Here is a 25210-nt window from a genome sequence, read left to right as displayed (position 1 = left end):
GGGGGGGGGGGGGGGGGGGATGGGGGGGGCCTCCCTGACCAGTTATGCTTAGGGCCTCCAAAACCTTAGCAGCGGCCCTGCAGCTGCTTCATACTGCACTAAAACTGTCAAGGTGAAATTTGTTTAAATATGTCGAAAAAGCAGATTTTAAAGTGAATTATCGTGCAGGTGGCTTGTTTTGTTAGGTATTTAACTGTAATTTAACAAAACACTGTGTGAACATCTATTTTTAATAAATTACACCCAATAATTAATTTAAAACATATATTTTGAGACAAAAATTGCGTATAAAAAGTTTAATTGGCACAAAAAATAGATAATTCCCTATTTATTTGATACATTAAATTATTACAATGATTAAAACTATAATTTACTAACACTGAAAGTGAGCCCAAAACGCACACTAAATACATACTATGAATACCAATGGGTAACAAAATGAATGGGTAATTAAATATATATATATATATATATATATGGATTTTTTTTATCAAATTGAAAACCTCTGGAATATACATAAAAGAAGATGGATGCTCATTAAACCAGGCTGAACTGCTAGAATTTTTGCATAAGGAATAGCATAAAGTAATCCAAAAACAGTGTGTAAGACTGGTGGAGGAGAACATGCCAAGATGCATGAAAACTAAACTTTTAATCTTGTTTGTTATTTCAGCCATTTCTCATTTTCTGTACGAAATGACAATATTTTTATTAGGAATGTGAGAAATGTTGTCCATAGTTTATAGAATAAAACAGCAATGTCAATTTTATTTAAACATATACCTATAAATAGCAAAATCAGAGAAACCGATTCAGAAAATAAAGTGGTTTCTTTTTTCCCCCCAGACCTGTATATACGTAAAAGTTTTGGACGCAGCCAATTACAGTACAGGGGGGCGGGGATACCGCATAATTCGCTACTCTGCTGCAATGCAAGATATTAACTAAAAATAAAACCTAAAATCTACATTTGGTAACTAAAGCATATATAAAAGTGATAGGAGATTGTAACACTTGAGGTGAGTAAGAGTGTCAGAAACTCACCTGATGCTTTAAACGCAGGTCTTCTTGTCTTAACACATAAAGTTGAGTGCTTTTTTTTTTTTTTTTTTTTTTTAGAAATGTTACATTTCAGTACATTTTGTTACTGAGCAATATACTGCTAAATTGTGTTGTTTTCAGCTACTGGATGCCTTAATTACCTCAGGGATTAATAAAGTAGCTAAACATCAATCCATCCACTCATTCACGCCAGTGCTCTCAAGCTAAGCGTTTGGTCTCCCTCTAGTGGTGGAATTTACGAACTGCAACACTCACTCCAGCACAACACAGAAAAAAAAAACACCACCATAACCATCAGTGTGTACAAAATATCAAATTTATTTTCATTTTATAAAACCTTTTTGCACATGCACACCCACACAATATTATATAATCACCAATATAGGCTTATTTCTTTTCCATAAAGCTAGCACACAGTTGCAGACTTTAAAACGTTATGGTTCTGAAGACACCGTGAGGAAAGCTTGCACTGTCCGATTATAAAGTTGAATGTACAAAAAAGGCAGTCTGAAAAGCAAGTATAAACATTTAAAAAGAATTTACAAATGGACAAAGTACAAAAAGAGCAAGTCACTCAAACAACATGTAGAAGCAATGCTTTGATAACGTATGATTTCCTGACTCTGCAAAAAAAAAAAAAAATTAAATATATATATATTTATATTTATATATATATATATTATATACATCTATTCCAATGACATAAAATGCATATTGATTTTGGCTGAAAATTGTACAAGATATACAGAATGTTTTCATACATTCCTGTTTTTTTTTTTTATTTACTTCTTTTTTTGGCAGTCTCACTCCAAAACTCTTAACGTCTATGAAGTTCTCAGTTCAGAGAAAGTGCAAAATGAAAAGATGGAATAAGGAAGAGAGGAAGAAAGAGGCAATGAGTCTTTTAGGAGAGAGAGAGAGAGAGAGAGCAAGAAGGACACAGAGAGAGGAAATACAGTACAAGCTCAGGACCAATCTCAGTCTAGCCGTCCTATCCCGACACCCTATCTCCGACCGGGTCTTACATTCGCAGCTCTTAGCGTCTGCTGGGAAGTCAGTGAAGAAAAAAAAAAACAAAAACAAAACAACAAACAAACAAATAAACAAATAAAACAAAAACTGTGACTAGCCCTCTGATTAGCTAGCTGTACTGTTCAATATTAAAATCAAAATGTAGATCGACCACAGCAGACTGGAGGAATGACTCCCGCTCCCTCTCTCTACTCGTGTGTTCTGACCACTCCCTGTTCCACTGTGAGGTTTAGCAGTAAAGCAGCACAACACTGATAGACACAGATTTCTTTGTTGTCTTTTGTTTGAATGAGAAGAAAAGCATCGACATGAACGCACAAACAGGTACATGAGACCTCACCCGCCCGACTGGCCACCACACAAACCATTGTGCATTTTATAAGGCAAAATATTGAGGAGGCTGATCCTCACTAGGAATTTCATGACCACTTAAAACTGGGAAACTAGTTCAAAGTGACAGGGTGCATTACAATAATTATATATATTTCAGACATAAACCTTTATATTTTTAACTCTCTATCTTCAAAATGAAAACTTTACAGAATATATATATAATATGCATTTATTTTATTTATCAATATATTTCTATTTCATTTGTGTGTGTGTGTGTGTGTGTGTGTGAGTGTACACAGTGGGGTCCAGATGTCTGCGACCACTATAGACAATGTTAATAAAATATCTAAAACAGGTTTAAAACACAAGTTTTGGAAATGTCCAAATTTTTAGTGTTTGCTTTAATGACTGTTTGCACTTAAGCCAAATGGTAAAGTCTAAATAATAAATTAAAAGCCTCTGATGAAAAGATGTTCAAGAAGGGTTAAGTAATGTAGAGAACAGCCTTGACACCTTGATGTGTCACATACTAGTGAGAGTTGGTGAATGTGGTCCAATGGAGCATATAACTGCTGGCCAATGAAGAACATGTATCTCCATTTTTGTAGCTGATCTGTACACAGTGTAAATAATTCTTAAATAATTCGTAAATAATAGCTTGGAATACACTTTTATTTAATTATTATATGTCTTTTTCTTTAAAGTCACAATTTTGGATATTCCAAAATTCCAAGTTTGGCCCTCGGATCAGTTCAAGATGATTGGCATCTGACTATGGCGAGTGCAAAAAGTACTAGTCATGCTGTGTCTTCACTCACATCATGCAGATTCTGGCCTTCTAGAAGACCAAATGTTATATTTTTTTGGTTCTAGGAAACTATTTTATCAAACTTTAGGGGAGCTGTCAACTGCAAACCACTCAGCATGATTTAGAACGCGTTGGTGTGTGTTTGGTATCGTGAGGACACAAAAAGTACAAGCAAAATGAATACACTAATTCTCCTAATTATAAATGGGTGTGTTTTGGGCATAATGTGAAATGAACCAATCAGTGAGTCACTTGCAATTCCCTTTGAGAGCCAGGTATGCTCTGACTTTGGCGGATTGGTATTTTAATGGCGCAGCGCTTCTGCATTTTTTTTAGAAGAGTGTGAGCAGGTCATTTACGGGAACAGCTATGTTATTTTATTCTTTATTCTGTTTATTGTTGATGATGCACACTGCTGTGTACATTTTTTACGATGATAGCAATGAATGTCTGATTGTTGACTGTTGTCAGGGTTCAAATCTGTCAGTGGCACACCTGTGTTTTCCACTCCCAAGACAGTAATACATCAGAAATACTGGCGTATATTTATTCATAAGCACTGCTGCTATTTGCAGATGCAAGAGTGAACATAGACTTTTGGCGGGGCGATGCATCTTGTGCGAGGGGTGTAAGATAGGGCCCCTAGTCTTAATAAATCTGCTTTTACTAAAGTCCTAGGCAATGGGAGTGTCTGCTTAGTTGGCTCTACCTGGACACAAAAATCTGATAAGGCAAAATATCTTTTTGGCACGTACAATTTTAATAATCTATTAAAATTATTTACCTACTGCCAACTCATTATTTTTTGTAATTATGTATTTAAACATATTAATTGTAGTACTATAAACACATAATTCCACACTTTGAAGGTGGCCTCAAGCATCTGGACTCCACTGTGTGTGTGTGTGTGTGTGTGTGTGTATACACACACACACACATATATATATATCTTTCAAGACCCACCCCTAACTTGTGCTAAACTTATAATAATAATTTGTGCTAAGTTGTAGCCTTGTCTCATGGATGGTGTGCAATGTGCTGCTACAGAGGTCGGAAAACAACTATTTGGTTCCGTTTCTGATTATGTAAAGTGAAGCTCCTTGAGGATTCATCATCACTGCTAGTTAGTTCTACTGCATAATAAAGACTATTTCAAGTGATCAAAGCCAGTGTTAATCCCACATCCTCACAACTGCATACTATCTCCCTGACTATCATTCGTACATTCAAGAATGAGAAGTGTCTTCTCGTCGGTTCTGGGGCAGCGTTTCTGTGCTTGCGGTAAACGACACGCAAACAGATGACGAGGTATAAAACTCAACTAGTTTGGCCCATGGTCATGAAAAGCCCAGTTCCCTTTATACATTTCCATACTAACTAAAACTTAACCCCTTAAACCCTAATATTTCCACACGTTAACTGCTTTACAGCATAGTTACTAGATAAAGAATGAATAGACTATAGAGTGTAATTGACTTATATTCTGAATAAGCTTAGGGTTCAAGGGGTTTTAAAAGGAATGGCAGATTTGTTTTCCTCTTTTTTCTCACCCACTTCGTCAGACTTTTCTCTACAGTCTACGGCACACACCATTAAGCAGAATGGAAGAAGGGCCAGCATTGACCCCTATTTCACAGCACCAAGCCTTTTCAACAGTGTCTTTCCTCTGGAGAAAAATCCTTGTTTCTTAGGGATGGATTGGGGCCGTCGCGGGGCGGGGCTTCCGGGCCCCTGGGGCCGCACCGTGTGTGTGGCGCTTCTTCTCGGAGAGCCCCCCGCTTTTTCCATGGGAACCTAATGGGAGACCCGTAAGGGACAGTTCAGGGCTGGGCGGCAACACAGGTTTCTTTTTTTTTCCTCTCTTTCTCACAGCATCCCAACATCCTCAAAGTCCATTCTGTCCCAGCAGGGCCATCATACAGTACGTGTGGGATGGGGGGTAATGGAGAGATACACACCACACGGTATACACACTCAGGGGAAATTTACTCCACATAACAGCTCTGGCTACAGTAGTTTTTCAATCAGAACTCCATCCAATTTGGGTCAGGTACCTCCCCCTGCCCTTCATAACAAGGCATGTTGATGCTACAATACTATCGAGAAAGACTAAAAGACCGATAAAACACATCAAAAGGTGCTACTAGAAATGTTCTTGCTAAATAGGTACACAGTTTTCTCGTCTTTTTTACGTTCTGATCAGACAGACCCTGAAACTTAAACATTTACATACATATCACTGCATTACATAGAGGGACACAAAAATGACAGCTAAAGGTACTCTACTGCTGTAATGACCTGACCTTTAACACTTGAGGGAGGTAGTGTCTATAAAAGAATTAACTACATAATGTACATAGTCAATTTATCTTTAGTGGTGATAAAGAAAAGAAATGAGCTTTTAATTTACCGGTCTCTGGCGTAATCTATCACCATTCACCATGGCTACGTCACCGAGGGACCTGAAGCCAAATCAAACCTGCTTGAAAACACTTTTCAACAATTCACTTTTTTTTTTTTTTTTTTACAATTCTTGTAACATTAAATCTACTGAAGCTACTACAGACACTTAAAAAATAACGTTCTGATAATGAAAAATCTATTCTCTTGGGGATGAAAATAATGCTGTAGTGTCTAATAATGCTGCCTGCCATTCCTTTGAGAAAACGTGCCCCCACATATGCTTCGTTAAATAGTAAACTGACCACAGTCTGATCTGTGGACCTCTATGCTCCGCCCTCAAATAAGTGACTTTCCTTAGGTTAAACTGGCTTTACATTGGATCAATATTAAATAAAAAAACACAAACTGTAAGCCAGATAAAATTTAGACTAAAATTTGTGCAATTTGTGTCAGCTAATAGTTTTTAAATGATTTTTGGCTGTTGATCACCCAGGGATGGACTGTTTATGTTGTTTTTGCCCTTATTAAGCTGATATTGGGGGCACATAATGTATTGGCGATAGGATAATGGCCTTAAAGACTCACTGATGATAATGCAGCCCCACCTTACAACTTACATGATGTAAAAAAGGATTTGCTGATTTAGGGTTCAAGGCAACGTAGCAGCATAGTAGTGATGCTACACAATATGCTATTAATATGCCAAAATAATGCTATTAAATGTTATGGCTAATTCTCATTATATACTATACAATAATCTAATTTGTCAAACTTCATCTTCATCATAAACTTAATTTATACTTTTGTAGCTGTTTGTGGGCGGAGCACAAGGTCTGCTTCATGTCTGTCCCAGAGCACCGTGGTCAGGGCACGCAGATTCTCGAGGGGAGGGGAGGATTCGTTCCCTGTCGGGGTGCCAACATTACTGCACACCGAAGAGAATAAAGAGAAGCGGGTGGGGTTTTGGAGGGCGGGGGAGTAAGGAATCAGGGGTCAAACTTGGACCTTTGTCGTGCAACAATGGCCGTGTAGCTTGAGCCATGAGTTACAGTAGGAGTCAATGAGACGGACACTGTCATGTACAACACCCAGAGAACCAACTGAAGATACCAGCTCGGCCCGTCTAATGCACTGCCACTGGGCGCCTGTTGCTTGGAGCCGACCAATTGCAGCTTTCTGTTACTGCAGTCGACCAATCACAGTTTTCTGAACTGCTCCATAGAGGCAGGCAGGGAGGGGTGGGAGGAAGGGGGTGGGGGGATCAGAAAATGTGAAGTATCTTTAGTAGGACTAGCTATAAGAACCTGCTGTTTAAAATCTATAAGAACCTGAGTGTTTATTGTGTGTAACTGCAGATCATGATGGTCATGTGAAATCTGTAGAACAATCACATCCACAATTTTTCATATTTCAAAATTGGTGACTGATTCTACAGGCAGATATGTTCAAGAAAATAGGTTATTATAATATATCTCTAAATATGTTTTTTTTATTTAATTCTTGAATAAAAAATCGTGTTAGGGTATAATAACCTGCATTATGCTTGCTATTTTACAGTATCATATTTTTTGCACTATAAGGCGCACCTAAAATGTATTTTTATTTTTAAATTTAATTTTCCCAAAAATCAGCAGTGCGCCTTATGTATGAATTCTACCAGTAAGGTTATAAGGAGCAGTAAAGCCAGTCTGCTGTAGTACAGCATTATACAGGAGTTTCAGTTTAGTTCTCCAGCATTGAGCCTGGAGCAGTATTAGCATTAGTTGGTAACTGTGCTAAGCTCTAGCACATTTACAAGCTATGTGGGGTGAACCGCTACCTTATATTGCCCTGGCTTATCGGAATACTCAACACAGGGTTCCTCAGTTTAACGCTGTCTAGCGGCTAGTGCTAGCGGTTAGCTGCTAATGCACCCAGCCTTAGCAGAAAACTGGATATCTAAGCTAGACAAACAGAAGCGCTTTACTCACCCAAATAAACAGTTTTCAGTAGAGAAATCTGTATAGATTTACATCCAGCGCTCGTTTGTCTGTTCCTTACTGGTGTTGCATAATGCTTCTTAAAATCCAGTGCACCTTGTGAAAATAGACCAGAAAATTGACGATTATTGATAGTGCACCACATTATCTGGTGCATCTTATAGTGCGAAAAAAAAAAAAAAACAGTATTATAGAACAAGTAACACTGATTACTAATTATATCACATCACATTCCAACAATTACCTTTTTTTTTTTATTTATGTCAATTTCTGAGTCCAATTTTAGTCCTATCCAGTTGCCCCCTGCTATATCTTGTGCAGTTATTGCATTGTTTTAAAAACATCTGATGCAACACGATTGAAGGAGAACACTTATTGCCAGTTCTGTTCCTTTAGCTTATAGACGCCCACACTTGTTGGGATTGTTCTAAATCTCTCCCACCCAGACAGAGCAAGACCAGTAATGCTCATGGGAACTCCTGAATACTTAATGATATTTTTGTTCTACCTATTCTGGGCTCTATTTATCTATGTTGATACAGTTCCAACATTTTTATTTATGCCTGAATGTATAAATAAATCATTTATTTTCAATAAGAGAATAGAAGTGTGTGCATGTCCCTGAATCTCTACCACAGTTGGCTGCATTATGTCATGGTCTGTGTGCATGTCTGTCTTTTCTGCAATGTGTTTTGAATGTGTTTTGAATGTTTTTAAGTGTGTATGCGTGTTTGTATGCATGTTGCATTGCGTACCAGGGAGGGCAACAGTAAAGGGGGGCCCATGTCATCTGCATTAGACGAGGACAGCGTTACGTTTGGTATCCTCAGTCACTCACTTACGTGAGGTGTACTGAGCCGTTACGGCGTGAAATGAACGCTCTTCTTCTGGTTTGCCAAGCGGGTGGAGGAAACAAAGAAATAAACAAAATAAAAAAACAACAACGGCATGACGCAGAAATGCATCTCAACAGTCTGCACAAAGAACAGTGAGAGAAGAACCCAGAAATCACATAGTCATAGTTACAGGAGAACTCTATGAGAAGAACTGTCCAGAAGAACAGGGATCAACAGCAGCTTCCTCTTTCCTCCTAAAAATAAAGGTGCTACAAATAGTTCTTTGGGACATGCCATGGAAGAACCTTTTCTGGGTCCATATGGAGCCGTATTTGTATTAGAGATACTTGGGCTTGAGTGAGAAGAACCTTTTAAAGGGAATAGGGTTGAAACCATCACTTGATGTAAAGGTTATTCACACTCACACATCTGTATTGGAAACATGGGGCCGAATTCTCAAATGTTTTCCTATTAAAAAAAAAAAAAAACACATTCCTAATAAAAACACTTAGGCTACGTTCACATTACCAGGCTGAAGTGACTCAGATCTGATTTTTTCATGGCTGTGTGAACATACAATATTTTTCAATTAAGATTTGAGTCACTTTCATATGTGGTCATAAATTGGATACTTATTGGATCCATGAACGACATGCGACATGAATGTGAACAATCAAATCGTAATTCTTGTGTCTTTTTGCTTTTACACATTCGCTACATGCTTCTCTCTCGTACCCACAAATCTCTTGGTGCAGCTGTGCAGCTATAGCTGCAAAAACAGCAAAAGCAAACCGCCTGGCTTTTTTTTTTGCCACCTCGACCTGAGCATAAACTTCAGACCAGCTGTTTGCTCTCCATTCCAGCAAAAGATGCTCCACACATGAGCTGCTAAAGCAATTATTTTCCTTTATAAAGCTACAAGTCATCTCTCAAATATGACGTTTTAGGGACAGATTTGTTCACATTACACACAGATACAGGTCACTTACATTTGTGAATATGAACCATCAAGATGATCGGATTTGATCAACATGGCTTGTAATATGAACATAGCCTTGGTGTGTTTTACACCTATAGGTTGTTTGCTCATGTACGAATCAAATGCTTTCCCCTCAGTTTGGTTTGTTTTCACACAAAGAAAAAACAAAACACGCAACAAACCATGTGAGCTAAGTGAGTTTTAAGACGAAATTTCTATTAAAACAGTTGGTAAAGCCCAACATTTCTAAATGCAATTCTCCAAAAAATATTTTAACAAGTTCTCAATTATGATCTTATTTCATTTGGGGTCCACAACTCTCCGGCCATTCCAAAGTTTCTTTGTAATATCTTTGAGATAACACAGCACAGAAATTCGGTTCAAAGATTTCCTGAATCTGTAAAGTTTGTATGATTATATTACTATATCTGAGGTTACAAAGCTTTGAATAAGGGTTAAGATTTCCACTGTGCCCCAGAGCCTGATTTTGCCTTATTGGAAGGCTGCATTAAGGTCATTCTACGGTTAAGTTCTTAGTGATTTCCTGAGTGTCCATTGGTCAGTTTCACACAAAACATAGATGCACTACTTTACCAATTACAGATGACAAAGGCAGATGACAGACACACAAATCTACTAGCAGTTACACACGACGGAGGCAGAAGACGAGTTTCTAAACTGTTCTCATCTGTATTACCCAAAAGATATTCACAGAAACATTGAGAAATATTGAATTTGGCACCCCAGTGAATTTGTAGACCCCTTGAAATGTACAAAAAATGAATGGACAATTTCGAAAATGCTTAAGAATTTGGAAGAAAAACAAGATTTTCTCTGTCTTCGAATCTGGCCTGTGGTTCTTTATGACACCAAAAGTGTTTTTTCCAAGGCCTCGCTCAAAGAACCATCTGAAGCACCTTAACTTTTAAGAGTATTTTCTTCAGGTTGTTTATGGAACCATAACACAGTACCTGCATTATTCTTAAAATCTATAAATAAAATAAAACTTTAGTATAGATCTATTTTTCTCTCTCTTTCTCTACTTACATTTGTGACTGTGTGCAAGCTCAGATTTAAATATCAGCAATATACAAAAAAACAGATCTTCGGGAAACATATACAAAAGGCTTTATCCTCTTTTTTCTTTTTCTACATTTTTACTGATTTCAATCATTTCGCATGATATAAAAAGTTCTTGGAGGAAATTAAGCATTCTGAAAGAAGGGGCATGCACTTCTACAGCTCTACATGGTTTCATCTCTCTGTACATCAAAACTATTTCCTCTATTAGAAACTTTATTTTCAGGTCAAACACACTTATATTCATAAAGCATCTATTACAATGCTTAACACGTTCAAAAATAATTCATATTTGTCTGTTTGGTGCTTTTTTCCCCTTACTTTACAAATAATAACCATAAACAATGATCATCATAACTGTACATGGCTCCTCTGGTGAACAAAGCTTTATGGATATCGCACCATTTTTTGAGAACATCTTCCAGAGAGGCTTTCACAAACATTAATGAACATTAATGACCATTTTTTTTTTTTTGAAGTGGTAGGGTGGTGAGTGGCACATCTTGGACTTTTGTCTTCTTTATTTCTTTAATGATCCACCAAATATTTAAATAAATAAACAAACAAATAAACAGCTGTCACACAACACAAAACACAGACGGAGAAGATATATAAAAACAAAGCGCGTACAAAAAAGCAGAAAGGAGAGAGAAAGAGAAGGAGCGGATGGATGACAGAGGGCTAGTGGTGTGAAACAGGGTGTACCCTTTTGGTCTTTGTCCGGCTTGGGTGGTCCTGGGGATGGCGGCTGGAGGGCTCTGTGAGGTAAACCTCCACATCATCAGGCACTTCTTCCAGAAAGTTGGAGGGCACCAGGCCTTTGTGTCCATTCAGCTCTCCCTAAAACAGACAGCATGACAGAGCATGTGCCACCACTGACCCAACAATGCCAACATCTGCACCCAATCAGGGTGCTTTTATACACAAAAGAAAGTTTCTTAAAAGTGGCTACTAAAAATAATAACAAAGTTGGTGTTTGAGTATAAGTATAAAGCAGAAGTATAAGATGGGTGTGACTAATAAAGTGGCCAATGAGAGTCATTACAAGCTTGGTGTTTCAAATAAAGTGGCCAAAGTAAGCAGACGTACAAGGTAAGTCTTTTCAATGAAGTAGCCAGTATGTGTTACTAATAAAGTGGCCAGTAAGTGAAAGTAAAAAGCAGTGTTCCTAGTAAAGAGCGACTGTATAAAAGTACAAGATTATTGTTTATAATGAAGTGACCAGTAGGTGAAAGCCCATTGTAGATGTTTCTAATAATGTGGCCAGTAAGTGGAAGCACAAGGTAGGTGTTTATAATAAAGTGACCACCGAATAAAAGCACAAGGTACACACTGGCACACAACAATACTCACATAATAAAATCCATCTTCATCAATCTCCGCAAACACCGTTATTACATCCCCAGCACAGAAGGTCAGCTCAGCCTGAGGAAGACCACAGCACACTCATAACTCCACTCATACTTCGTCCACTGATCACAAATAATAATATAGATATGATGGGATTGATTTAAAAAAAAGCCACGATTCTGTCTATTCTTTAGACATCTTTCTAAAAATCTCAAAAGTTTGTTATTGACATGAAATGTGTAACAGTCAGGTAAATGTAACCCTAAAGGAACACTGTTACGTTATTTCTCAAGAATGAACATGTAACTCAGTGGTTACAAAACAAAATAATGTAACAATGCATTTTAAAATTAAAATTGAAGTAATAAAAAGTGACTCAGTTTAGCCTAAATGTAGTGAATCAGCCAAGACATGATTTCGTGTTTTTTTAAGTTATGTACTGAAGATTCGAGGCTATTGTCGCTAACATCTAATCTCATGAATCTGCTTTAAAGTGTTAAGTAGGGGGGAGATCATTAAAGACAAATTGCATGATTGTATGTTGGACACATGAATTTCCCCTGTTGGGGATTAATAAAGTAAAGTATGAGTATGAGTAGGCATTAAATTTACATGTGACTTCTACCAAAGTCGCTTTTCTGTTCTCATGCAAAATTGTCATCATACACTGGTGATTACAATAATTACCACTGACTGCACTATTCACTGTGGGTGGTAATGCTATGATGTACTCACAGAACATACGTAACACTGTGGATGTGGGAATGTTTAATTTCCCCACAATTTCCTGTCCAGAAATGGAATGGCACTCACTATCAGGCCTCGCTCAAACTTCAATAATTCTTGTCCTAAACACTTAGCTCACAACATACTCTATACAGACATGGGTATTTCCAAACCATCACTTATAGTAATATTTAATGATCTACAAGATTTACTTAATGGCATGTCAGTGGATTTTGAGGTACGAGAGTAATGATTTAGAAATGCACTTGGTTTGATGCTAAATGTCGGCTGTAACCTTTCTTCATTATTTACTTAAGTGTAGTGCTGGGCAGTATGTCCAAAAATGCATATCACAGTACTTTTCAAGATTCTGATGGTTTCACGGTATAGCATTTTTATTATTTTATTTTTACTCTTTGCATGACTGGGCTTTAACATAGGTTTGTGAGTTATTGTACTGTTAGGAGTACATATAATATTAAACATCAAGGATTTAAATTAAGGCTTTGATTACTATTGGGTTCACTTTGTCCCACAAAATTATACAATATATGGAGAAATCAGACTGTTTTATAAAAATATTATAAATTGATTTTAATATTATATATGGCTGTTTAATAAAGTCGGAAGACATTATGTCTGTAGTAAAATGCACAAATAAATACAACAGTAATGGAAACAAAAATTGGACGGACAATTTCAGTTTGGGGCGGCTGACAAAAATTAGGACAGTTGGGAAAAAAAGTAAGTCTGGAGCCCTTTGTAGCATTTATTTTTTTACTGGGCTTTTATATAGGTTTGTAAGTTACTGTACTGTTAAGAGCACATATAAGATACAACACTAAGGCTTTAAATCAAGGCTTTGATTAGTATAGGGTTCACTGTGTCCTTATTTTGCATAAACACTATAAATGGACTTTAATACTCAAATACTTAATAAACAAATACTTTTTAATTATCCTTCAAGCTGCAGCTACAGTATTAATATATTTAAAAGGGCTATAGTTACTTTTTATTTTACTCTGATAAAAACACATAGTAGAGTAGAAACTGCAGCAAGAGCTGTTTTCATTTCTCTGCAGGCAGGACAGTGCCGTTTGTCTCCACAGGGCTACCTGTGCTCCTTCACTCCGCGCTCCGCAGCGCCTCTAGTGGTATGGCGGTATGAGAGAATGAGAAATGCAGTTCTAGTTTTCCCTGCGGTATGAACCGGTATACCGCCCAGCACTACTTGAGTAGTTTGAGTAGGATGAAATAAGAAAAGTGTTGGCTGACTGATTACATTTGACTGTATAATTGTATATATTTTCTAAACTTTCAAATTTGACCAAATTATTTTTTTAATTAAGCGTGTAAATATTGAGGTATTTAGCATTATTATTTGTGACCTGTGACCAATGTGTCAAATCACAGATTAAAGTCATACTGTTCTAATAACACTACTTACAAATGTCCATTCCAAAGCACATCAACCACACTAATGAAGTACGTATACACACACACACACACACAAACAGCAACACTGGAGCAACTCTGAGGTAAGGTAGGTTCAGTTTATAGATGTAACCTTTAACCTCTCCTCCACAGCAAGTACCAGACAGACACAGGCTGTGTTTCAAATAAGCACTCGACACACTCCTCCTATAGGAACTCACTTCACTGAACTGCCTTTACTGCCCTTCACTGCACACTGTTACTGTCACTTGCCCTCTCATGCAGTAGAGATGTAACAATGCACTGAATTCACTCATACTATAATTCTCTTGATTCGATACACACACAGGCTCTGAATAATTCATTCAACAAAAACAGCAAGCTGCTCACAGTTAGCCTGTTAGCTTGTGGTTAGCGTGTGAATTCATGTTTACCAGCTTGCTAAAACTCTGTGTTTAACAGCGTATAATAGATTATCTGCTATATATATTATCTGACTTTATTTATTGTTTTTTTTTAAAGAGTGGCCCTAAAACGTCACCGTATTGTGGCCTTTTTTGGTTTCTGTGCTTTTAAGAGGCCTGTCTAAATGGATCAGGCTTGACTCCAGTATTGCATATCACAGCCGTAGTGAAATACACTTTCACTTTTCACTTTTACACATAATGTTTATCTGGCAGCTGATTTTTACATGCAAAATGTTAAATTTAAAACTTAAACACTGGGTATTTTTACACAATCTTAATTGGAGTCTTACTATAAATGTGAACAATTATTATAGTTTACTACAAGAAATAGGGTAAATATAAAACTTGTATTTTATTGTAAGTGTTGTATTTTATCTAAAATCATACCATATATAGTATTATATTTACAGATGGTGTATAATACTAGTAAGTTATCTAATATATAGTATTTAGTAGATATAGATAGACAATCTATAACCTATATGTAATAAGTATACTTATCATTTTCATTATGGAGCTATATTTTTGTTTATTTAAAAATGTACTTTTGCACTTTTGCACATCGAATCAAATTATAAATTCTTGTGAATTGTTACACCCCTATCAGGCACCAATTAATCCAACCTTCAGAAATGCTACATACCAACACATTTCACTTGAAGTAGGCATGACTAAACATTAAAACAGTTAAACTGTAAAGCATACACAGAGTATTAAATTACTTTCTTTAACATGCCATCTGTAAACCAGAAATGAACTAAAAGTGCTAGCACACTGATCAACGTTAAATGTTTCATCCTTTCCAAAAGAAAAAAAAAATGCTGTTTTTTAGCAAACCATTAACTTAAAAAAAACCTCAATGTGCAATTGATTTTAATTTAGCTACACTTCACAACACAAACACACATGCATTAAAGGAATACTCCACTGTTATTTAACTCACATCGCAGCATGCAGTAATTACCCCAGTCAGTAAGGTGGATGTGTCTCCCTGTATTTACTTATTCAGTTACTAAAAACACTTCTAAAAGAAGTCAGTGGGCAGGTGCTGAAGAAAAAGATTAGACTGAAAAACGCCAGGGTATTCCTTTAAGTGAGCTAACGTCAGTGTGCCCATAGACAGTTCAGGTGCTCATGCACGCAGTACAAGGTGTGCGGAGTGTGGTGAGTTCCCTCAGTAGGGAATAGAGTGCTATTTGGAACAAGGCCCAGCGAGTGTATTGTCACTCTTTCCCCACTCACCTCATCACTCAGTCTGATGCCCTCAAAGTGGGCCTGTGTGGCAGCGCCAACGCAAAGGTGAGAGTGAGTGACAGCGAGTGGAAAACACAGCACTAGCTATGGAAATCTAATACACAAAGCAGTTCTTATCGCTAAGCTACAGATTACAGTTTAGTCCATTGGATTTTTTTTAGAAAAGATTACATAAATATGTACTATATATGATAAGAATGGAAAGTTTTAAAAGTTTTTTTTTGCAGAATTACTTACTTTACATTATGTTACACTTATATATTTTTAATTTTAGAGCCTATGAGTAGACTAACAGAAATCATTGTGTTCTATTTGACCTGTTTTCATACCTACATATAACAAAATTACACAACAAATTACAAACAATAAACAAAGAACAACCTGTTGACAAAGCATAAAATAAAAATCTTGTGCAAAAGAAGCAATGTGCAAAGCATGGCATGGTACAACACAATGAAAGATAGCTGAACTGCTCGCCTGGATACCAGTCTCTGATAAACTGTGCCTGAATCTGCTGATGCTTACTGGATTAAAACATCACTGCACTTTGTCAGACAATAAATATCAAAGCATGAACTTCAATAACAAAAACATGGCTTGCTTAAATTGCTTGAATTATTTCCAACAGTGAAATTTGCCATTTACTACTGAATAGTTGGAAATTTAAGGCTATAATGGGATAAGCCATTCTGGGACCTCTAGTTCTGTAATCAACATCAGGTTCATATTAGGAACCAAACATTTAAACAGTTGTTTTCTATGGGAAAATGTACAACAATTGTTTTTGTTTCTAAATTATTAATTATTAATGATTATTATAACATTCCTAATTATTTTTTTTATCACTGGATCAGAACTAAGCAGCCAAAATAAGAAAAATGCTAAATTCATGCTAATGCTAATAACAAGCTTACACTGCTGCACTTTAAACTGACATTGCATGAAAGTAAGTTGACTCTTAAATAGTGGTGACAATCAATTAAAACAAATAATCTAATTAATCACATTAGAACTCTGCAATTATTGTGATTAATTAAACCTTTTGTTCCTTTTAAGCTTTTAACAATGGGTATTTAAATGTGAATTAAAGCAAAATTATACATATATTATGTTAGTGGTGTCAACTGCTTACAAAATAACTGTAATAATCACAACAATATTCAGGGATTAGTCGTGATTAAAATCATGTTTATAAAATGTAAATGCTAGTACCTTAAGTTCCTTATATTTTTGAAAGGGGAAGAATAATATTGTGTGCATTAATAGAGGAAATAAAGCTAGCTTTGTATTCCACCTTAAACAACTTAGAAAGAAAAGGTGGCAGAAGCTGTGTGTGGGAGAGAGATAGATTTAATCCATATAACAGCATAAATAAAACATAATCTACGCTCTAAACTCAGCAGTGAACAACAGCATGTTGACATTACTTAATACTGCTAAAAAATATATAATATGCCACCAGCCTCTGTAAAACGAGTTAATTACGCGAGAAGGACCAAACCTGGTGATGTGATTAATATGCGTACAAAAGTATTCAACATAATGGACCTCTGTTCCTTAAAGTATCTAAATTAATCACACATGTTAATGTGTTAATGCGTTAATGCATGGACAGCACTACTCTTAAACTTTAACACTATAATTTAACACCAGCCTTAAAATTGTTTACCACAGGTTGTGACAGCAGCATTTTTTAAAAAGAATACTTTCTGCCATAGAGGAAAACTGCTTAGGTCTGTTTAAAACTGTTCAAAGTTCCTAATATAGTCCTGATGCCGACTTCAGATTGACTACACAACTTCAGAGGTCAGCTAACTTCAGAGCCGTGAACACAGGAGGCTGGAATCCTGGCCAGTGAAGCTGATGAGGTGAATGTTTAAAAGCATATGGAGGCCTGGAGGGGTCATTTTGTTACCTCCACATCTACGTTAGGGGAGCTTTCCCTGGGATCGTAGTCATACAGGGCAACCATCCGTCGCGTGGACACCGGGTTTCTCCCACTACGCCTGTTCCGCTCTGAGAGAGAGAGAGAAAGAGTATGAGAGAGAGAGAAAGAGAAATAGAAAAAGAGATTTGTTTTGGGCAGTTTCACAAGGCATTGCATGTAAAAAACACAACTAAAAACACAAAATATGAGAAATCTGACAGACTCATGACAAACACAATACACACAACACTATGAGAGCACAGATGACCAACACATAGCATTCATTTGTGCTTTGGTGGAAATAAAAAACGTGCCTCAATAACGTATTTAAAGGAAGATTCGTACTTTCATACCTCCTGTGTGAAGGTACAGGATTATGGAAATGTTTGGTCTTCCCCTTGTGAAATTACATGATTTTTTATGTGTATATAAGTAAACACACCTTCTACAAGTACACACACATCTGTACATTCTAAAGCACAATTACTGCTTATGTACTTAATTTAGGACATAAACATAACTAAAAATATATAATTCTATATATTGTTCATGTAATGTTAAAAATATTAAATGAAATTTTTAAAATGTTCTAAAAAGTAATAAACTTACAATACAATACATGTGATTCCAAAATTGTAACAGATGTCGTACAGCATCCATTTCCTCAATTTTAAAACATAATATTATGTACCAACGTATACTCAGGATTTTGGATTTAAATCTGAATTACATTAATTCTCATTCATAACATGTCTATTTATTCTCGCTCTGGTGGCAGCTTCTTTTGAAAGAGACACTTAAGTGACAGGTAGATGAGCAGTGAAAGAAAAAAATATAATGTATCGGCAGCACTGCATCCCATCAAGACATACTTTTGTTTGATGCACATCATATCAGTGTTAAAGAGCAAGTGAGTGGGTGGACCATTAACACTGTTTTTGCTTCAAAGACGTTTTCAAGGTGAAAAAGCAACAAGAAAAAAGAAGGAATGAAGTGTCGGAGGAATGAAATAAGAGAAAAGAGACGACAGCTCGGAGCAAACAAACCTCTCTTGGATTTCCGTGACCTGCGGTTTAGTAAGCGCCCATCTTTCAACCTATCACAATTCACTTAAAAAAAAAAGAGAAGAAAGGCAGAACAGGAAACGAGAGGGAGAAAAGAATGTAAAGGGGAGCGCAACATAGGATTTAACAGCATTCCTCATTACTTTTAATACAGAAAAGGCAAGAAACAAGCATCAAGCAAGATTATAGGGAACCAGGAGAGTTAGTCAGTGAAGAGAGATTCAGAAGGGTGGAACGTTCATCCTTCTGAATCTCAGAAGGGAGCAGGCTGATGGTAATTGTACCTATTTTTTCGACAGGTGTGTTCAGTGGAAGGAAGCCCTGTTGGAGGAGCTGATCCATCATCTCGTCATCTTCAGTCTGGATCTCTGAGACCATGTTACAGGGGATAAGCCCCCGCCGGCCGCAGACTTCTGCCCTGTAGAAACCGTCTGTGTCCTTCTCCCCAAACACCTGTTCAAAAGAACACAGATCAGGACCAAGGACTAGACAATATTACATACACTATATGAGCTTACTGTGGCATATACCAACTGAAACCTTTTTGTGAGAAAGCATTAAAATTGTGATCATTTGTGACAGGTCATGAAAACGAATGTGTTGAACATCAGTTTCTGATGAAAGCTAAATATGAGCTGGTTATCTTGAGTGTTAATAATGAATATTTACACAAATAAATCTTTGGAAGTTGGCAGTGTCATGCTTTTCACTTGCATGTGCATTAGTGATTAATAAACGGTATCATAAAAAAAGACTGCCTGATGATTTTACTGATATTTACTGCCGATTTTGTTTGTTGTTGTTACTCATTTAATTTTCTCTGTTTTTCCCAGATACAGAGATTTTGGCACCCAAAGAAAGTGGAGTGAATATTGTTAAAAGCACAATTTGTAATTTTTTTTCAGTTAAATAATGTGTTTCATATTGTTTTAGAAGCTTAAATTGGAATTGAAAGTGAATTGGGATTCTTTCAGCTACATACTGTAATGGGGAGGAGGGCTACTGACAAGCAGCTCTCCAGGCCAAAGGGTTCTGTGAATCCAACTGCAAAACAGCAGATCTCAAAGCAGGTAAACTTAAGAGGAACAGGGAGGAAAAAACCCAAAATGGGTGTAAAAACAAAAAAAATGGGACTCCTGAAAAAGGGTGGAAACCTCGAAACGGTTGTAAGCCCCGAAACGGGCGTGAAAACAAAATGGGCAGGACCCCCGAGAACGGGTGGAAACGCCGAAATAATTGGAACCCCAAAACGGGTGTAAAACGAAACGCCTAGCGTGAGCGAGAGGAAGGGGAAGAAAGGTAAACAAACTCTAGCCGGTACGCGCGGCTACCTCTTATGCAGCGAGGTGAGGGATTAACTAGAGGACTTCCAAACTTACTAAACTGGGGATAGATCCAAGGCTGCTTTGTGGACTATAAGCGGTTCCACTTGGGAGCAGAGAAATCGCGGGGAGGAAGAGAAGGTGAGCGAACCTTCCTCGCAGCCGCTTCACTCACTCACTCACTCACTCACTCGAGGGAGGGGGCGGCGGGGGAGAGCACACAGCTCTGGCTCCACCAGAGTTGAGAGAGGACAGAGAAGTAAAGGTGCTTACACACTGAACGCGGTATGCCGCGCGGCATTCCGCTGTGCTGCTGCTCTGCTCTACGCTGGTCAGTTGCGGGTGCGTTGCGCTGCTGCTGACGCCAAGCGTCTCCTGCTGATAATAGGCGGAGTTTTCTAAAACCCATCACCTCTGCGAGCGGTGTTTTGTAGTTTTGAGTCTCTACAGCCTCTGTGGATCTGTATCTGTTTCTCAGCCTCAGAACAAAGCTCTGATTCTTCTCTTCCTCCTGTTATCTCTATATGAGTGTAGGGAAGTGATGTACAGCTGAGGGGATTCACTAATCGCTATTATTAGTCTCTCGCGCACGTTTATTGTTGTTTGGACTACAGTTTCTCTCTAGTCGCGTGAGTTCACGTCATGCGTTTTCTGCCGAGGTACCGCTTGCCGCGAGGTCAAAGTTGAACCATGTTGAACTTTGCCCGCGGTAAGCGGTAGCGCGGTGGAGGCGTGGTTATGGGCGGGGAAACGCGCCGCTTTCCGCTCTGCTCCGCGGCAGCGACGCACCGCTCTACCGCTCTAGACACTATTGAATCCTATGGGGGTCAGCGTACCGCGCCGCACCTACCGCGTGCAGTGTGCAAGCACCTTTAGAGAGCCACCCAGTCTCGCTCAAAGGAAAGAGTGGAAACGGCGTGGATAGAGCAGGGGGGAAGAGAAAAGAGCAGAGCAGTGTCTGTCTAGACTGGCGTTTACTAATTACCCTAAAATGTTTTTTGATTTTTCCTGATTGCATGGTTGAAAGTAAAATACAAAGAACAAACCATTTTCTGTTACGTTTGCCAGTCTACTGTGCTCAAAACAATCCCGTTGTCAGTGTGCAGCAGTAGGGAGGACGAGGTGGCAGAATTAAACGCAAGTAATTTATTTAACAATAATGATTTTTAACCGATTTCACAGTCGCAAATACATATGCAAAGTCGGGATAAAATCACTAGAGTCTGGCTAGTTCAGTAAGGCTCGTTCGTTCAGTATAAGGTGGTTACGCTAGAAAGTTTTAGTCAGTCAGGTTCGCGTCCTGGCGCGATAAAATCAACCGTGTTTAATATTATATTATATTTTTAAATAAGAAATACTGTACAGATGTAACATTTTGACTATCTGGGCTCAGTAAAATATTGCACATTTCATTCTTCTAATTACTGTCCTCTTAGGAGACCTTGAACATGTTACAATATTCAATGGCTATCTATGGCAATCCCTGTCACCTGCAACGGATGATAATATGACACAATTATTGCATAATAGACATAACCTTTAACCTGCTCTGTAAACTGTTGTCTACTTTATTTGATGTATTGAAAGCATCATGGCCCACCTTTATGATCTGGCCCTCTTTGAAAGGAAGCTCCTCCACTGCAGCGTCAGGGTTAGGGGACATGGATAACGGATCATAGTCAAACAGCGCCACAAATATCCGCGGCAGGTCATCCAGCTCCGATTCCTCAAAATAGTCTGGAGAGCGCCGGTCCCGTCCACCATAGCCATCTGAAAGACAACACACACACCTACTACAACTCTCAGAGCCAGAGCAAGGACGTCTTCATTAGCGGATGATGTTTTCTTTATACTGGGCAGACATATTTCTAAAATATCATCACCCTCCTAAACATCTTTAATTTAATATGAACAGAGAGAAAACTAACATCAACTGAACTTTATACAATTACACCTTTTAACATTAAAATTGACTAAATACATAAACAATGCCCAGGAATTTCACAGGCATCTCAAACCGAGCAGCAGGGTGCAGTAGGAGGTTGGGAGAAACAGCCAAGCATGCTAGAAGAACAGAGAAGAGGAGAGTCAACATTGCTGTTTTACTGTGACAAAGCAACATCATTTACAGGAATGATCCACTGTGAAATCACTCGGTCACACTTATTCTCATGGTCCCTTTAGATTAGAAATAGTTCAAGTGACTTGCTGCTAATCAGTGCTGGAAAATTCCACTAGACTGTAATCCATGAGACGTCCTTCATGCTGTTAGAAAGAACAGACTGTGGGAATTCTGCTAATTGGGGAGACTGACCTGAGAACGTTACTGATCCAGTGTAAGAGGAAGAATGAAATGTTATACCTTATTCCAGAAAGAAAAACCTTGTTCACTAGTACGGCTGCGCGATGTTGGAAAAACTGCTGTTGTGACTTTTTTTGTATTACTCTGTTATATAAATTGAGATATTAATTATTTAAGAAAAGTCAATGATCAAACATAATACTACTAACACACTTTATGTATCAAATACTGGAGTAGAATAAATTAAATTGCGATGAAAGTGCTGAAACAATATATGGTATATCAGTGCTGTCCAAAAAAAAACAAAAAAAAAAACAAGTATCTCCAAAACAGCAACTTCATCTTTTTTGTATTTCTATTTGTCGGTTAACCAAGAAGTTTTGGCCCAATGTAAGGGACAGTTTGTATGTTTAAATTATGTAGTAAACTAAAAATTTACAAAAATTGAGATACTTTTTTATCATTGGACAGCAATGATACACAGTATTGTGCAGCCCTATGTACTAGCAGGTCATAATTGGTTATTTAATCCCATCTAGGCCCAGGGCTGTGCAGTGTACAACCCAGATGGGACCATGGGCCCTATTTTAGAAATATATACGTAAGCCGTCAACTGCGCACTGTCCAGTTTGTTTTAGGGCGTCAGTGTGTCTTTACTATCATAACGACGGTAAAAGTACACCTTGCGTGGCTTGAAAGCAAAAACACACTGACACGCAAAAGGCATGTACTAATTCTTTAAATTAATCATGGGTGTGTTTTAGGCGTAACATGAAATAAACCAATGAGCATGCCACTTGCCATTCCCTTTAAAGTAGAACTCTGGTGTGAAACTGACTTTGGGTGTAGTAAAACATGATAAAGAGTACTAACCTTTGTTGAATAGTCCACCTCAGCTCTCCCACAGCTTTCAGAGATCCAGCAGTTTTGTACAGTTTGTCCAAACAAGCTAGAAATGGTTTTAATGGGGCATATTTTGCACCAGCATTAATAACTTAAAAAGTGCACACAAGGTTAATTAAAAACCACTGTTTACAACAGTACAATGATGAGCATGTACTGTTGACTGATGTACATGCTGTATACATGAAGAAGACGTGGCCAGGATGTGTGCTGTACTCGAACTGCAGCTTCAGCCGGCATAACAGAGGAGAGGGCGAAGGGAAAAAAGACAGAATGGTTCATGTTTGTGCCTTTCCAGGCTACAGCCTGCATTGCGTGCTCGTCCTTCTACTGATCAAGACTTTACTTTAACATGGCGGCGCCCGGAGATGTAGGTTACACTATGGGTTGTAAACAGTGTTTTTTTTAATTGTGCACTTTTAAAGCTATTAATGCCTCGTTTTAAATGTCAGGGCTCTCCACATTCTACCAATGAGGTGTGGAGCAACTTTGAGCCTTGATAATGGTGTAAAAAGCTATTTATCTGCAGGTGCAAAATATACCCCGTTAAAACACATTCTACACAAAATAGCTGGATCTCGGAAAGCTGCGGGAGAACGGAGGTGGGCTATTCAACAAAGGTAAGTACTTTAACCTTTTTTTACTGCACCCAAAGTCTTTCTCCTTTAAAGGGAATGGCAAGTGACACCCTGATTGCTTCATTGCATATTACGCCCAAAACACACTCATGCTTAATTAAGAGAATTAGTACATGCTTTTTGCGTGTTTTGAGCCACGCAAAGTGTACATTTCCCGTTGTTACGATAGCAAAGACACACGGACATGGCCTCCTTTAGGAGCAAGGTCCGCCCTGACTTTGGCGCATTGCTATTTCAGGGGCACAGCTTTTTGGATGTGTTCAATGCTTCTCAGCAGAAGAAACTGACCTACTTGTTCAAATTTATTTAAACTCACAAATATGATCTAAACAGTTCTCAGGATTGGCTAAATTAGAGAAATACCGGCCGATTGCTAAAATGTGCCTGAAAAATCAGAAGATACAAATACACAGCTGATAGATCTTTCCATCCTTAAACATGTCACTGTCAGTCCCACCTTGTATAGGTCTGGAAGACCTCTGGATGACCATCATACCCAACCTTGAGTGTCAGTGAATGTGGTTACCTGATTTACAATCTCGCTCTCAACACGGTCAAGACAAAGGAGCTGATAGTGGACATGAGAAAGGGGAGGAGACCTCATCAGCCACTGTTCATCCGGGAACTTGAAGTGGAGAGAGTGAGCAGCTTCAAATACCTGGGCGTCCACATCAGTCAGGACCTCACATGGACAATAAACACAACGCAGCTGGTCAAAAAGGCTCAACAGCGGCTGTACTTTCTGAGGAGACTGAGGAAGTTTGGGATGTCTCCCAAGATCCTCAACAACTTCTACAGCTGTGTGATCGAGAGCCTCCTGACCAGCTGCATCACCGTGTGGTACGGCAGCACGACTGTGGCAGAGCGCAAACGTCTGCAGAGAGTGGTGAAGACTGCCGAGAAGATCATCAGGACTCCACTGCCCTCCCTGCAGAGCATCTACCACCACAGAGTCCACAGGAGAGCTGCATCCATCCTCAAAGACTCCACCCATCCCCAGCATGGACTGTTCACACTTCTGCCCTCAGGCCGGAGGTACAGAAGTGTAAAATGCAAGACCACCAGGTTAAAGAACAGTTTCTTCCCCACGGCCATCAGACTCTTGAACACACCTAAGGAATGACCCTGCCTTCAGACTCTAAACACACCTCAGGTATAACCCTGGGATCAGACTCTTGAACACAACTCAGGAATAACCCTGCACTTTACTTCAACATGTTTACATTGCAGCCGTCACTTTACTGTTAATCTTTTTTTAATATATATAGTTAATGTCCATAACTGCATTATTTCGCACTTGCACTTTTTTTT

At 38.2% G+C, this 25210-nt stretch overlaps 1 protein-coding gene across 13 annotated transcripts in view; it reads right to left on the bottom strand.

Annotated features, from left to right (window-relative positions):
- Positions 1 to 4319: 4319 nt before the first annotated feature.
- The window catches only part of rimbp2b (RIMS binding protein 2b), a 155069-nt gene continuing 134178 nt past the window's right edge, over positions 4320 to 25210 (bottom strand). For 5 of the 13 annotated variants that reach the window (XM_049485757.1, XM_049485761.1, XM_049485764.1 and 2 more), the window contains 6 exons: positions 21657 to 21826; positions 19019 to 19187; positions 17659 to 17759; positions 11866 to 11937; positions 11218 to 11352; positions 4320 to 8504 (listed from right to left, as the gene is read on the bottom strand). In XM_049485757.1, the coding sequence (XP_049341714.1) occupies positions 8478 to 8504; positions 11218 to 11352; positions 11866 to 11937; positions 17659 to 17759; positions 19019 to 19187; positions 21657 to 21826 (674 nt within the window). In that variant the 3' untranslated portion in view covers positions 4320 to 8477. Of the gene's footprint in view, positions 8505 to 10007; positions 11353 to 11865; positions 11938 to 15731; positions 15765 to 17658; positions 17760 to 18716; positions 18780 to 19018; positions 19188 to 21656; positions 21827 to 25210 lie in introns of those variants that run through there. The other 8 variants (XM_049485760.1, XM_049485758.1, XM_049485762.1 and 5 more) reach the window with 5 other exon arrangements.

This window comes from Astyanax mexicanus, chromosome 12, assembly GCF_023375975.1.
Source record: "Astyanax mexicanus isolate ESR-SI-001 chromosome 12, AstMex3_surface, whole genome shotgun sequence".
NCBI lineage: Eukaryota > Metazoa > Chordata > Actinopteri > Characiformes > Acestrorhamphidae > Astyanax > Astyanax mexicanus.
This window is presented reverse-complemented; position numbering and strand designations above follow the sequence as displayed.